General features: G+C 44.4%; 1 protein-coding gene across 3 annotated transcripts; it reads right to left on the bottom strand.

The window, feature by feature from the left end:
* Positions 1-339: 339 nt before the first annotated feature.
* LOC105858324 (uncharacterized) lies at positions 340-12,589 on the bottom strand. Of its 3 annotated transcripts, XR_012912501.1 has the most exons (4): positions 8,697-8,786; positions 8,453-8,560; positions 2,408-2,525; positions 340-1,757 (listed from the first exon to the last, which is right to left on the bottom strand). XR_012912501.1 is itself a non-coding variant. In XM_012741374.3 (3 exons), the coding sequence occupies exons 1-3, from the start codon at positions 12,375-12,377 to the stop codon at positions 5,789-5,791; spliced, it is 1,965 nt and encodes a 654-aa protein (XP_012596828.1). In that variant the 5' UTR covers positions 12,378-12,589; the 3' UTR covers positions 3,820-5,788. The 3 variants fall into 3 exon arrangements, 2 of the variants coding, with proteins under 2 accessions (XP_012596828.1, XP_075849425.1); XM_012741374.3 differs by lacking the exons at positions 340-1,757; positions 2,408-2,525; positions 8,453-8,560 and adding exons at positions 3,820-7,596; positions 12,345-12,589 and having other exon boundaries at positions 8,697-8,820; XM_075993310.1 differs by lacking the exons at positions 340-1,757; positions 2,408-2,525 and having other exon boundaries at positions 3,820-8,560.
* Between the last annotated feature and the right edge of the window lie 548 nt (positions 12,590-13,137).

Genomic DNA, 13,137 nt, shown 5'->3' with positions numbered 1-13,137 from the left:
GACAGTGACACAGTGGACAGAGGGGACAGGAGATGAAGTGGGAGAAGGAAGGAGGTGACAATATGAATCATGTTAGAAATCACAGATAAAAAATGAAGTAGCACAATTCTGGGAAATGAGAGCTTGCTAGAGTTAAAGAAGTGTTTTTTTTTTTGTTTTGTTTTTTTTTTTTAGACAGAGTCTCACTTTGTTACCCAGGCTAGAGTGTCGTGGTGTCAGCCTACCTCACAGCAACCTCAAACTTCTGGGCTCAAGCGATCCTCCTGCCTCAGCCTCACAAGTAGCTGGGACTACAGGCATGCGCCACCATGCCTGTAATTTTCTATATATGCCTAATTTTTTCTATATATTTTTAGTTGGCCAATTAATTTCTTTCTATTTTTAGTAGAGATGGGGGGGTCTCGCTCTTGCTCAGGCTGGTTTCAAACTCCTGACCTTGAGTGATCCTCCTGCCTCAGCCTCCCAGAGTGCCAGAGTTACAGATGTGAGTCACCGTGCTGGCCTACAGAAGTGGTTTTTGAATATGGAAATCACTAATGAGCCATATTTTCTGATAAAAATCATTCTACATCAATTTATTTCCTCAATCTACAGAGAATGAGAAGCAATTCATCAAAAAGAATGGGGTGAGGGGAATCTACAAAGAGAGAAACTAAAATCTAGACTCAAGAAAATCCAGATTCTGAGACAGATGGCACAGTTTCTTTTGTCTGTAACAATGGGAAAGAAGGAGTGACCTAACTGCAGGTCAGGAATTGAACAGAAGTACTTTTTCTAACACAACTGAAATGAGATGGACTTCAAAGGAGAATAATCAAAACAGAATTCTAGTAAAGGTTTATTTTGGTAACTTCAAAAACTGTTTCAGCCTTGATATGAAGAGAACAAGTTATAATGAATGAAGTGCAGATGCAAATCCGCAACAGAGAATGGGAGCTGGGAGAAACATTTCACTGAAGAAATGGAAATAACCTAATTTACAAACAATTCAGGTATTTCCACAAGACTTCCAGAGAATGGTACAGAATATCACCTGCCTTGTAAAGAAGGTACACCTCCCTGAGTCACGGCATGGTCAGGAGCAACTTGCAACAGACTGAACTGAGCATTGATGGGGACTGAGCTGTCCTTGTGGTTGGGTCAGGGCTGGAAAAACTGGAGGAAATATACACTAAACTGTTTCCTTCGATCCCTGTTTGGCACTGTAGGTTAGGCTAAGCACAGTCCTGCTTGGGGACTTTTCTTCCAAGACACCTTGGATTACATGAAAAAAGAGAGGAAATACTGGGAACACACACCTGATAACAAACTGGCCAGTGACTGAAAGCAAAACCAAATTTCAGAAGCCTGGCCTCAGTTTAGAGGCAGTATAAAGACTCACAGCACCATAACCAAGTGCTAGAAACCTATAGGAAAAAAAAAAAAAGATTCAGCACCAGGTTTTATTTTTTAAAAGTTTTAAGTATTTACTGCAAGCATCCAGCTTATAGGAAAAAAAGACAAAAAACTAAAAACACAGGACCTTCTCAAAGATCCCAGCAGCAACTAACAGGAGGCTTTGGTGGTGCCCAAGTCTCTGCTCAATACTGAGCATCTACAGGAAGGGAATTTTATTATTTTTTTATTTTAATTATTTTTATTTCAGTATATTACGGGTTTACAAATGTTTAGGTTACATATATTGCCTTTGCCCCACCTGAGGAAGGGATTTTAAACACAAATGCATTTATTGAGTTTTGTCTCTCTTAGGCAGGAACCTTTGAAGAGAAAATAGCATTGATTTAGTAAATATATCTATGTACAAAATGCATACTTAGTTCTCTTTATTTATTGAAGTAATACTAATACATTGTTCTTATAAATCACATTAATATAATAAAATCCATGACATATAACTGTAGATGAAGAAGGAAGAGAACTTGGGCAGGAAGAAATTGAAGGAGCATTTCAGGAAAGACCAGTAGGGAGACAGCATTTCTTTGCACTATTAGAATAAACTCCTCCCTTTTTTCCAAAGGCTTTCCTAGGGGCAATGAGGGAGGGTTTGGTGAGAATCCTGTAGATTTTGGTATTATTTAAATATAATCAGCAACTTAGAAAGTTGAAATTGATGGCTGTGAACTTTTACTGTTTACTGTGTTACAGGTGTGAGCCATCACACCTGGCCTCAAAGGCTTATTTTCTAAGTTTAACTGCTTTTTTAACTTACAAAAACTTTTCTTGGAGGGATGTGGTGGCTCGCAGCTGTAATCCTAGCACTCTGGGAGGCTGAGGCAGGTGGATTGTTTTGAGTTTGGGAGTTCAAGACCAGCCTGAGCAAGAGCGAGACCCTGTCTCTACTAAAAATAGAAATTAATTGGCCAACTAATATATATAGAAAAAATTAGACTGGCATGGTGGCGCATACCTGTAGTCCCAGCTACTCGGGAGGCTGAGGCAGGAGGATCGCTTGAGCCCAAGAGTTTGAGGTTGCTGTTAGCTAGGCTGACACCACAGCACTCTAGCTCGGGCAACAAGGTGAGACTCTGTCTTAAAAAAAAAAAGAAAGAAATTAAGGAAATAGTTTTCCTCCAGTATAAAAGCACTTGTTCAGTGTGGCAAAGAAGTTACATCATAGAAGGAGTAAAATTCCAATTTATGTCTTTGTTATAGCACTATTTGTTAAAGTCATCAAAAGAAAATAGCAAAAAAGATATGAAAAGACATTTTACCAAAGAAGATATACAGATGCCAAATAAACACATAAAAATGCTCAATATTGTGAAATTTTAGGGAAATGAATTAAAAACCGAGACAGGCCAGGCGAGGTGGCTCACACCTTTAATCTTAGCACTCTGGGAGGCCGAGGCAGGGAGATCGTTTAAGCTCGGGAGTTCAAGACCAGCAAGAGCAAGACCCTGTCTCTACTAAAAATAGAAAGAAATTAGTTGGATGACTAAAAATATATAGAAGGCCGGGCGCAGTGGCTCACGCCTGTAATCCTAGCACTCTGGGAGGCCGAGGTGGGCGGATTGCTCGAGGTCAGGAGTTCGAAACCAGCCTGAGCAAGAGCGAGACCCCGTCTCTACTATAAATAGAAAGAAACTAATTGGCCAACTAATATATATAGAAAAAATTAGCCGGGCATGGTGGCGCATGCCTGTAGTCCCAGCTACTTGGGAGGCTGAGACAGAAGGATCGCTTGAGCCCAGGAGTTTGAGGTTGCTGTGAGCGAGGCTGACGCCACTGCACTCACTCTAGCCTGGGCAACAAAGCGAGACTCTGTCTCAAAAAAAATAAATAAATAAAAAAAAAATTAAAATATATAGAAAAAATTCGCCGGGCGTGATGGCACATGCCTGTAGTCCCAGCTACTTGGGAGGCTGAGGCAGGAGGATCGCTTGAGCCCAGGAGTCTGAGGTTGCTGTGAGCTAGGCTGACGCCACGGCACTCTAGCCCAGGTAACAGAGTGAGACTCTGTCTTAAAAAAAAAAAAAAAAAAAAAAAAAAAAAAAAAAAACAATGAGACAGGGCCAGGTGTGGTGGCTCATACCTGTAATCCTAGCACTATGGGAGGCTGAGGCAGGAGGATCACTTGAGCTCAGGAGTTCGAGACCAGCCTGAGCAAGAGCAAGACCCCATCTCTATTAAAAAAAAAATGAAAATAAAACCAATGAGACAATAACTACACACATATGGAAAGGGCTGAAAAAAAAAAGACGACTGGCCATATGAAGTGTTGGCAGGTATGTAGTGGAACTGAAACTCTCATGTATATAACAGGAAACAACCATTTGGATTAAAGTTTGGAAAGTCCTAAAATATTAAACATTCATTCAATTCAAGCATTTATAGCAGCTTTATTTGTAATATACAAAATGTATAAATAACACAAATGTCCCTAAACAACTGATGATGAATAGCTGACTTAACTACAGGACGGAATGCTACTCATCAATAAAAATAACTACTCAGATAAGCATCACTGTTGAATCTCATCTTAAAATAATTATATAGCATGAGAAAAACCAGTTTTTTAAAAAATATATACAAACTTAAAATTCTGGAAAATGCAAACTAATGTAAAGGAAATCAATGATGTTTGGACATCTGGGAAAGGCAGGGAGAGAGATAATAAAATTGCACAAGGTAAATATATGGATGACAGATTAATTTTCATGATTATTATGATGGTTTCATAGCTTTACCAAATTGTACCCTTTGGATAAGTACACTTAGTTGCATATTAATTATATAAATTATATCTTTCATAAAGCTTTACAAAGTGGCTCAAAATTAAGAATGTAATGCCCCGTTTGTTTTTTTGGAAAGTCAGGTTGGTGACCTCACATAGACTGCACCAACTTTCTCTTCATGCCCTGGAAGAGGCAACCTTATCTTGGTGGCAGCAAATACTGGTAAGTAATGAAGGCTGTTGCCACCTGCATCAACAGGAATATTGGCTGAGTCACAAACCATATCCCTGCACTACAGAACCATCGTTCTCTCTATGCTTGTTTTCCTACCTCAATAACAATGGCCTTTAGGTGAACAGGCCAGAGAGGATACACAAAGCCACAAAACCTTTAGATTATTTTCTGACAATGATTTCAGCTACAGGAAATATGGCTATAGAGATCCTGAGAATTTCTGTACACACAGATCCCATACAGCCATATTTACTGCAACATTTGCCGATGATCTTTTAGAAGAGGCACATTCCATCTAATTTACTGAGTCTCCTCCACTCCCTATTAACCCAGAATTTCTGTACTAATTAGAGTTGCATGTGACCCCTGTAGTCTAACAAGAAATAACACTAGTCCATACAGTCCTATACGTTATGGCACATGACTCCTTTGCAGGACATGGGGAACAGTTCCCCCTCAACAATGCTAGGAATTATATATCACTTGTGAACAAGTGAACAAAATTTACTTTCATAGAAGCACTGGGCGTTGTCACAACTGCCTCCTTTTCATAGTGACCTCTGATCTCACAAAAATCCTGACACTAGGCCACAAAATAGGATCATAAAACTTTGTAGTCTCTACCTCGAGACTTTGGGCAATAATGTAAATTAGACTAATAGTGGACAGAGAGCTGTTTTCTATCATCACATTATCTCTTCTGAAGCACAGAAAATTTGGGATCTCCACAAAATCTGTTCACTCCTTCATGCTCACATCACTATTCTGCTTACCAGTCACCCCACAAAATGAACAGAACCCCCAAGATTAAAGGTGAATAAGTTTTCAAAACCATTATAAAAGAATCATAAACCAGAGCCATGTGCACCAAGCAGTTTCCAGGCTGGTGAATTAGAACCTGGAAAATCTTATCACAAGCATGATGTGAGACTAACAATGTCCCTGAAAAAGTTAATCCTTCTTAGTGAGCTGACAACACAACTCAGATCAAGTCCTTTGCACCAAAACTGGATTAGGTCCATGACCTAAAGTCAGAGAAAAGAAAATGAGGACTGACCCCCATCCCCAGGGCTTGGTCTATTCATTTCTCCCAGCAAATGGGAGAGTACAGAGGTTTTCTTCTCTGAGCACATGGTGTGGACCTGGCAGGTGGAAAAGGTGAAATGGCTTCAGCCTCAGAAACTGGAAATGACATCAGGCTATGGCCCTGGGCACATTAGAAATTGTAATTATTTTCTCTTGTTGCTTTTAGAATTAAAAAAAAAATGCAATTAATCTCAAAATTTCCAACATACCAGAAATTTATGAAGAATCCATTATAGATGTTCATGAATGAAGTTCAATAAAGCAATAGCACATTCCCTGCATATTTAAGGCCTTTATTCAGTGTGAACTCTCTGGTGTCGAATGAGATTAGATTTGCGACTAAAGGATTTCCTACATTCACTGCATTCATAAGGTCTTTCTCCAGTGTGAACTCTTTGGTGTTGAATGAGGTCAGATTTGTGGGTAAAGGGTTTTCCACATTCAGTGCACTCATAAGGTCTTTCTCCAGTGTGACCTCTCTGGTGTTGAATAAGACTAGAGCTCTGGCTAAAGGATTTCCCACATTCACTACAGTCATAAGGCCTTTCTCCAGTGTGAACTCTCTGGTGCTGAATGAGGCTAGCACTTTGACTAAAGGATTTTCCACACTCACTGCACTCATAAGGCTTTTCTCCAGTGTGAACTCTCCGATGTTGAATGAGGCCAGAGCGTTGTCTAAAAGATTTGCCACACTCACCACACTCATAAGGTCTTAACCCAGTATGAATTCTCTGGTGTTGAATGAGGTCAGATTTGCGGGTAAAGGATTTTCTACATTCACTGCATTGATAAGGCCTTTCGCCAGTGTGAACTCTTTGGTGTTGAATGAGGATAAATTTACGGCTAAAAGATTTCTCACATTCACTGCACTCATAAGGCCTATCACCAGTGTGAACACTGCGGTGTCGAATGAGGTTCGAGAACTGTCTAAAGGATTTCCCACATTCACTGCACTCATAAGGTCTTTCTCCACTGTGAATTCTATGGTGTTGAGTGAGTTCAGGTTTGCAGCTAAAGGCTTTCCCACAATCACTGCACTGATACGGCATTTCTCCAGTATGAACTCTCCTGTGTCGAATGAGATTGAATATTTGTCTAAAGGATTTCCCACATTCACAGCACTCATAAGGCCTTTCTCCAGTGTGAACTCTTTGGTGTCGAAAGAGGCTAGAGCTTTGTCTAAAGGATTTCTCACACTCACCACACTTGTAAGGCCTTTCTCCAGTGTGAACTCTCTGGTGTTCAATGAGGTTGGATCTGTAGCTAAAGGATTTCCTACATTCACTACACTCATAATGCATTCCTCCTGTGTGATGTCTCTGGTGGTGAACGAGTTTGTATTTATTGATAAAGGCTTTTCCACCTTCACCGCATTCATAAGGCCTCTCTCCATTGTGAATCTGTTTGTGTACAATAAGGTGACACTTTGTGCTAAAGGATTTCTCACATTCACTGCACTCATATGTCCTTTTTCCAGTGTGAATCTGCTGGTGCTGAACAAGAATGTTCTTGAAGGTAAAAGACTTCTCATATTTGCTACACTTATAAAGCTCACTTTCAGAGCAGACACTCTGATATTGAACAAGTGTGTGTTTGTGGCTTGATGCTTTTTTATCTTTATCCCACTTGTAATAATTTCTTCCACTGAAACATGTTTGCACACACTTGCTGCTTCTACTGGGTGGCTCCTCACCATTGGGAGTAACCTGGTGCTGGAGAGAGCCCATGGTGGCTGGGAAGTCCTCCCCACAAGTGAAAGGATTTGTTGACATATGGAACCCGCAGTTTGTCACAAACATGGCCCGGTCCACATCCCTTTTCCAGGTCTCCTCTCCACTGTAATGCTTTTTGTGCTGGTGAAGTTTTGCACTGAAACAGAAGCCTCTCATGCTTGTGCCGTCCAAGTATGATTTCTGTACAGGGTATGTGGTTTGGTACTCAACCTGGCGCAAAATGTCTTTTGAGACTAGGACACACATCTCACTGAGTTGAGTCTTCTGGGTAGATGGACCTGCCTCAGAAATCCTGACCTGTGACATTCCCTTTACAGATACATTCTGCTCAGAGGTTATCATCTCATTCTCTGCTCCATGGCAATAACCTGAAATCAGAGAAGTGCTGATGAAATGTGTGTTGACTTTGGTGGGAGGGGGGAAAAATCTATCACAAAAATGTGTGAGATACAAGTAATTCGTCTGTGGGACTGTATGGAGAACAAGAGAACCAGGGGAAGATTGAAGAATATAGGCTGCTTTGAAGTACTGAGCCTTTGAAGATTATAGAATAGGAGAGACCTCACCAGACAAAGAACACAAGGATGGGTACAGTATGTGAGAAGCAGGGTCTCCAACTCACTCTCTGCCAAAAGCCTTCAGCAGGACCTTGTTTGCATGGCGTGTGTGCGCCATGCAGGTTGCTGGTGTCCAGTCCCATGAAAATCCAACTGGAACTAAATAGCTGGTGATCAAGGAGTATTTGAGGATGTGTGCACACCTCACAACATTGAATCAAACTGAAGAACACTATAGAGTGAGTGGTGGAGAGGAACAAGTGATGTGTAGAGGTCACAAGGGTGGAGGAGCCAGAAGCTGGAAGTGACAGATGGTAAAATAAGTTGGCAAAGCATTAAGTATAGGGGAGTGGAAATAAAAATGAGTTACGGCCAGTGACACTTGTACCAAAATATAGTTGGGCACACTGCAGGTTCCTGGCATAATTTGAAGACAACTATGATGTCTTGCTTTTCCTCAGCTGCCACTCACCAGGACCAGGCCTCTTCTGAGACCATCTCACAATGTCCACTGTGTAAAGCAACCAGGGCTTTCCCTATAACCACATGGGACATGAATGATGCAAATCTAAGGAAAGAGGAAAATGAGTGACCAGTACTGGCTTACAACATCAGGGCATACAAAAAAAGGGAGGGTTTTGCAAAAACAGTTCATATAAACAGTGACCATGACAATGCTGGCAATTCCTGGCACCGGTGGCCATGATGAAATGGCAGCTGGAGGAAAGGGGCAGAAGCTGGGGCACAAAGTACCATGGATCTTGAGACAGTCACTCTGAAAGGGAAAAGGCAAGAAAGATGAAATCTATTAGGCTAAAAGCAAGATTCCACTCCAAGAGACACAGCTAATTCCAGAGTAAAAAGGAAGGCAGAGACCACTCAGGACACTAGGAGGGACGCGAGGACCTTACCCAGGGACGCTACAAGTGCAAAGTTCTCCAGCATCACACTGCGGTGCAGGAGCTTTTGAGCCTCATCAAGGAGCATCCACTCTTCCCGGGAGAAACAGATGGCCACATCCTCAAAGGTCATACCCTGTCATAATGGCAATAGTTCAATCCGTGATCATCTTCTCATGATTAGACCCCAAGTTCATCATCCCTCTTCCCCCTATATCCATCCCCTGGCCAGCCTATTCCCCACCTCAGAGTAGATACCCAGCACCACTGTGACTGATGCCTGTTCTCTCCCTACAGTTCCACTGATATTGTGTCCTTCTACAACAACAGGCAGGTGAATAGACAATATCTAAGCGCTGGGCCTGGCACTAGGGTACACACTGCCTCTTGGCAATGTGGTGGGTGTCACAAACACTGGTTAGGGAGAAAAGTGGCCATGGAGAGGGTGTGGATGATTTGACGTTGGTCTTATCAGGAAAGACCCCTCAGTTTCCCAAGATCATCCCTCCAAGACAAAAGTAATATGGGGCCGGGCGCGGTGGCTCACGCCTGTAATCCTAGCTCTCTGGGAGGCCGAGGCGGGTGGATTGCTCGAGGTCAGGAGTTCAAAACCAGCCTGAGCAAGAGCGAGAACCCGTCTCTACTATAAATAGAAAGAAACTAATTGGCCAACTAATATATATAGAAAAAATTAACCGGGCATGGTGGCTCATGCCTGTAGTCCCAGCTACTTGGGAGGCTGAGACAGAAGGATCCCTTGAGCCCAGGAGATTGAGGTTGCTGTGAGCTAGGCTGACGCCATGGCACTCACTCTAGCCTAGGCAACAAAGCGAAACTCTGTCTCAAAAAAAAAAAAAAAAAAAAAAAAAAAAGTAATATGGGCTCATCCCCTTCACCCTTATGACTCTAATTCACCCATGGGGTGAATCCCTCTTTCAATCACACCTCTCTCTCACAACTGCATTCCCACAGCCACAACCTCAAAGATCACACACCTGTGGCATGATGGGCACAGTTCATTCCATGATCAGCAACTCTCCTAGCACCCTAAATTCATCCCCTCATGCACCCATCCCCTCTCACCCTTCTCCCTATCTCCCCACCTCAGAGAACACAAGCCCCAATGATACTGATGCCCACTCTCTCCTCATGGCCCCCTGTTTACTGTGGCCTCCTATAGCAACAACAGGCAAGTGAGCAACCATCTAAGCTCTGAGCCTGGTGTGCAAGCAACCACCCTCTCTTGTAAGGCAATTCCTCCAGGATCCTCCAGATCCAGGATCCCAAATACAACTAACTAATGGTCTGGGTTCACGCTTCACCCATATGTCCTCAATGCCAGGGTCCTGGGGCCATTAGTTCACATTTCCTCTCCATGTGCACACCACTCTTTCCATCATGCCTCTCACAGCCTCACTCCTACAGTGACAGCTCGCTCCCTGCCCCATACCACGGGCATCTCCTTGGCCTCCCCAAGGAGGTTACTCAGTACATAGGGCCCAGAGAGTGGCTGGCAAATTCAAACAAGATTCAGTACTATCCCAGACCTTTATTGTCTCTATTGCCAGAGGCAGCCTAGAGTTGTACTATGAAGGCTTCTACACTGACTCTGTTCCTTGCTTCAACCTCAACCAGCAAGAAACAGCTGTGGATCTCAGATACTCATGGCTCTCTTCTACTTCTAGGCCATACTTGCTGTCCCCTCACCAGTCACAACCTTCATCTCACTAACCAATTTCATTTAAGGTCCAACCCCAGCGGCTCTCTAACCAGCTCAAGTCCCAAACATGCCCCTAAGCTAACCTGACAGCATGACAGAAACACCCCAGGTCCCATCAAGAGTTACAATAAAATCCTGGCCAGTCTATAAGAGGTGGATAAGCACCAGCCTGGCATCATCTTATCTGAATTACTCCTATGCCTCCACATCCACTTCATGTCTACTCATCTCCGAGAAGCTTTCCTCACATGCCAGACCATACTCTCTCTCTGACCTTCCCCATGGACCCGTGCTATGATACTCAATTCCCACAACCAGGGGCCCAAGCAGAAGACCTGGTCTTTGGCCCTCCCCTTCCCTTCCTGGGAAACTATTATCATTACCATCATGACCAGGCTTCCCCTCTATTAAATGTGATCCACAGCTCTACCCTGGTCCACATACTGTCCACTACTTTTTAGAGAAGTATCCATTTTGAACCTCTCCTCACAGTTCCAGACCTACAGTTCCAGTTGCCCTGAACTTTTCTCTGAAAATTCTCATATTCTTAATAAGGCAAAAAGAAAACTTCTGATAGTCCCATCGAAATTATACCTACTATGAACCTCCCGATCTCAGTTGATGGACCTTCCATCCTTCCAGCTGCCAAAATCGAACCTTCAAATCATCCCTGACCTCTCTCTCTCATCTTTTGCAAAATTAGAAAATTCAGGTAGCCCTACTTAAAAAACTGATCTAGATCCAACCAATTCTCCCATCTCCACAGCCACCACCCTGGCCCAGCTACTACCACATTCACCTGGACTATTCCAGTAGCCTCCTCTCTGGTCTTCCTACCGCATCCCTCATCTTACAGTCTGTTTTCCATGCTGCAGCCATGGGGAGCCTGATGAGACCTGGATCACATCACCTTTCTCTACTCCAAACCTCCCATTGTTACTATCACATAAAGAATGGACACTCAACTTCTCAAGGAGCCATTCCAGATCTGACTTCTGCCCTGTTGCTCCCTGTTTCCATGAGAAAGAAAGGAGACTTGCAGGTCGCTGAACCAGCTCAGCCTCCTCTCCAAGCCTTTGCAATATACACATTGGTAACGATGCCTGTGACAACATTACACATCTCATTTCTATTGGGTTGCCAACAACTTTATACAACCCTTGGCCAAGACTTAGGACCCTGAGCTTTATATTTGTTCAAGGTTCCAGGGCTCAAGGGTAACAGAGTGTCAGAACAACCCAAAGACACCACTAACCCACAGACTACATGCGTGAGGTGAGGATTAGTGACATTCACCAGTTCAGACTCCCTAATGATTCTACAGTAATGGGAATCTGTAGAAAGAAGAAAGTCATGAGAGTCAAGCAACCACAGCTCAGGTTGCCCAATGACCCTGCCCACTGCTGGAGCCAGGTAGCCTGGGATGGCTGCATTATCCCTGTGCCTCAGTCCTCAGTACTGCCTCTTACCAGCTGTGTGAGGCTGGACAAGAGCTAAACCTTCCTGTGCCTACTACCATCTCTCTTCCAGTCTGTGTTCCCTCTGAGGAACTTTTGGAAAGCTTTTAGAAACCTATCTCAGACTATGTCCCTCTCTGTTCACAAATCTCTGAGGCTCCCAATGTCCTGAGAACGAAGGTTAGATTCCTCAGGTGCAACTCTGCCTCACTGTTCCTGCAGACACAAGCTGGACCCCAGGTTCCCGCATCCTCCCAGCTCAGGCACACCTCCAACCCTTTGCACGTGCTGCTCCTTCAGTCTGTCACACTCTCCCACGGCCCGTCACACTGGGTGTCAGAAATAGGGACCCCACCCACGAGCGCCTCACTGTCCCAGACACAGAGGCCCGGGCTTCAAGGACGTGAGCAGGCGCCCTCACTCGGAGCTTTAGGACCTGGGTGAAGGAGAGAACGGGTGAGGCCCAGAGGACGCGGCACTGACCTGAGCCGGGGCCCTCAGCGCGGCCGCCGCCATCGGACTCTGTGGGCGGAGCGGGGGGCCCAGACACGGCGGCCCCTACCCTGTGCCTCGCCGGGCCATCCGCGGCGGCGTCGCAGATCCTCAGATCCGCCTCTCGCGCCTTCTCCGTCCAGTCACCCCGGTCCGGAAGCAGCGCTCCGGAGCTCCTGCCGAGGCGAAAAGACCGCAGAGAAGCCAAAATGACCGCCACGAGGAGGACACCGGAAGTCCCACGCCATCGCGATCAGCACGCACGGAAGTGTCCCTGTCCTGAGTTTTCATTGGATCAACTGCCCTGCCGTTTAGCGTATTGCACTGTGGGTAGTGTAGTTCCCCAAACTCCACCGGCCTAGTCGGAGTGTGCCCTGGCCTTGACCTCTGCGCGCACAGGGTAGGAGAAACCAGGTACCGGGCTCCTCCCGGCTCCGTCTCCCTCCGGTAGAGAGGGAGGGGCGCACCACTTCTTAAAGGGGCCGTTTCCAGATTTCTGAGTAGTGTCTGTAGCTGCTCACTTAAGTAAGTGCTGAGACTCTTCAGAGACATTTCGGACTCACCAAAGCTCAGCATGCTCCCCGAGGCCAAAAATATTATTTCAGATGACCTCAAAGGGCACAGCTCCAAGTGCACATGTTCCACAGAGACGTAGAGGCACAACATATGTCTAGTCTTAATGGACCGTAATAAGTAAACATTTTCTTACTGCTATTCAAATGCAGGTAGTGAGAAGCGTTAAAGTCAATTTTGTAACTATGTACAGTTAGGGACAAGACAAAAC

This window comes from Microcebus murinus, chromosome 16 (genome assembly GCF_040939455.1).
Source record: "Microcebus murinus isolate Inina chromosome 16, M.murinus_Inina_mat1.0, whole genome shotgun sequence".
NCBI classification, from domain to species: Eukaryota; Metazoa; Chordata; class Mammalia; order Primates; family Cheirogaleidae; genus Microcebus; species Microcebus murinus.
This window is presented reverse-complemented; position numbering and strand designations above follow the sequence as displayed.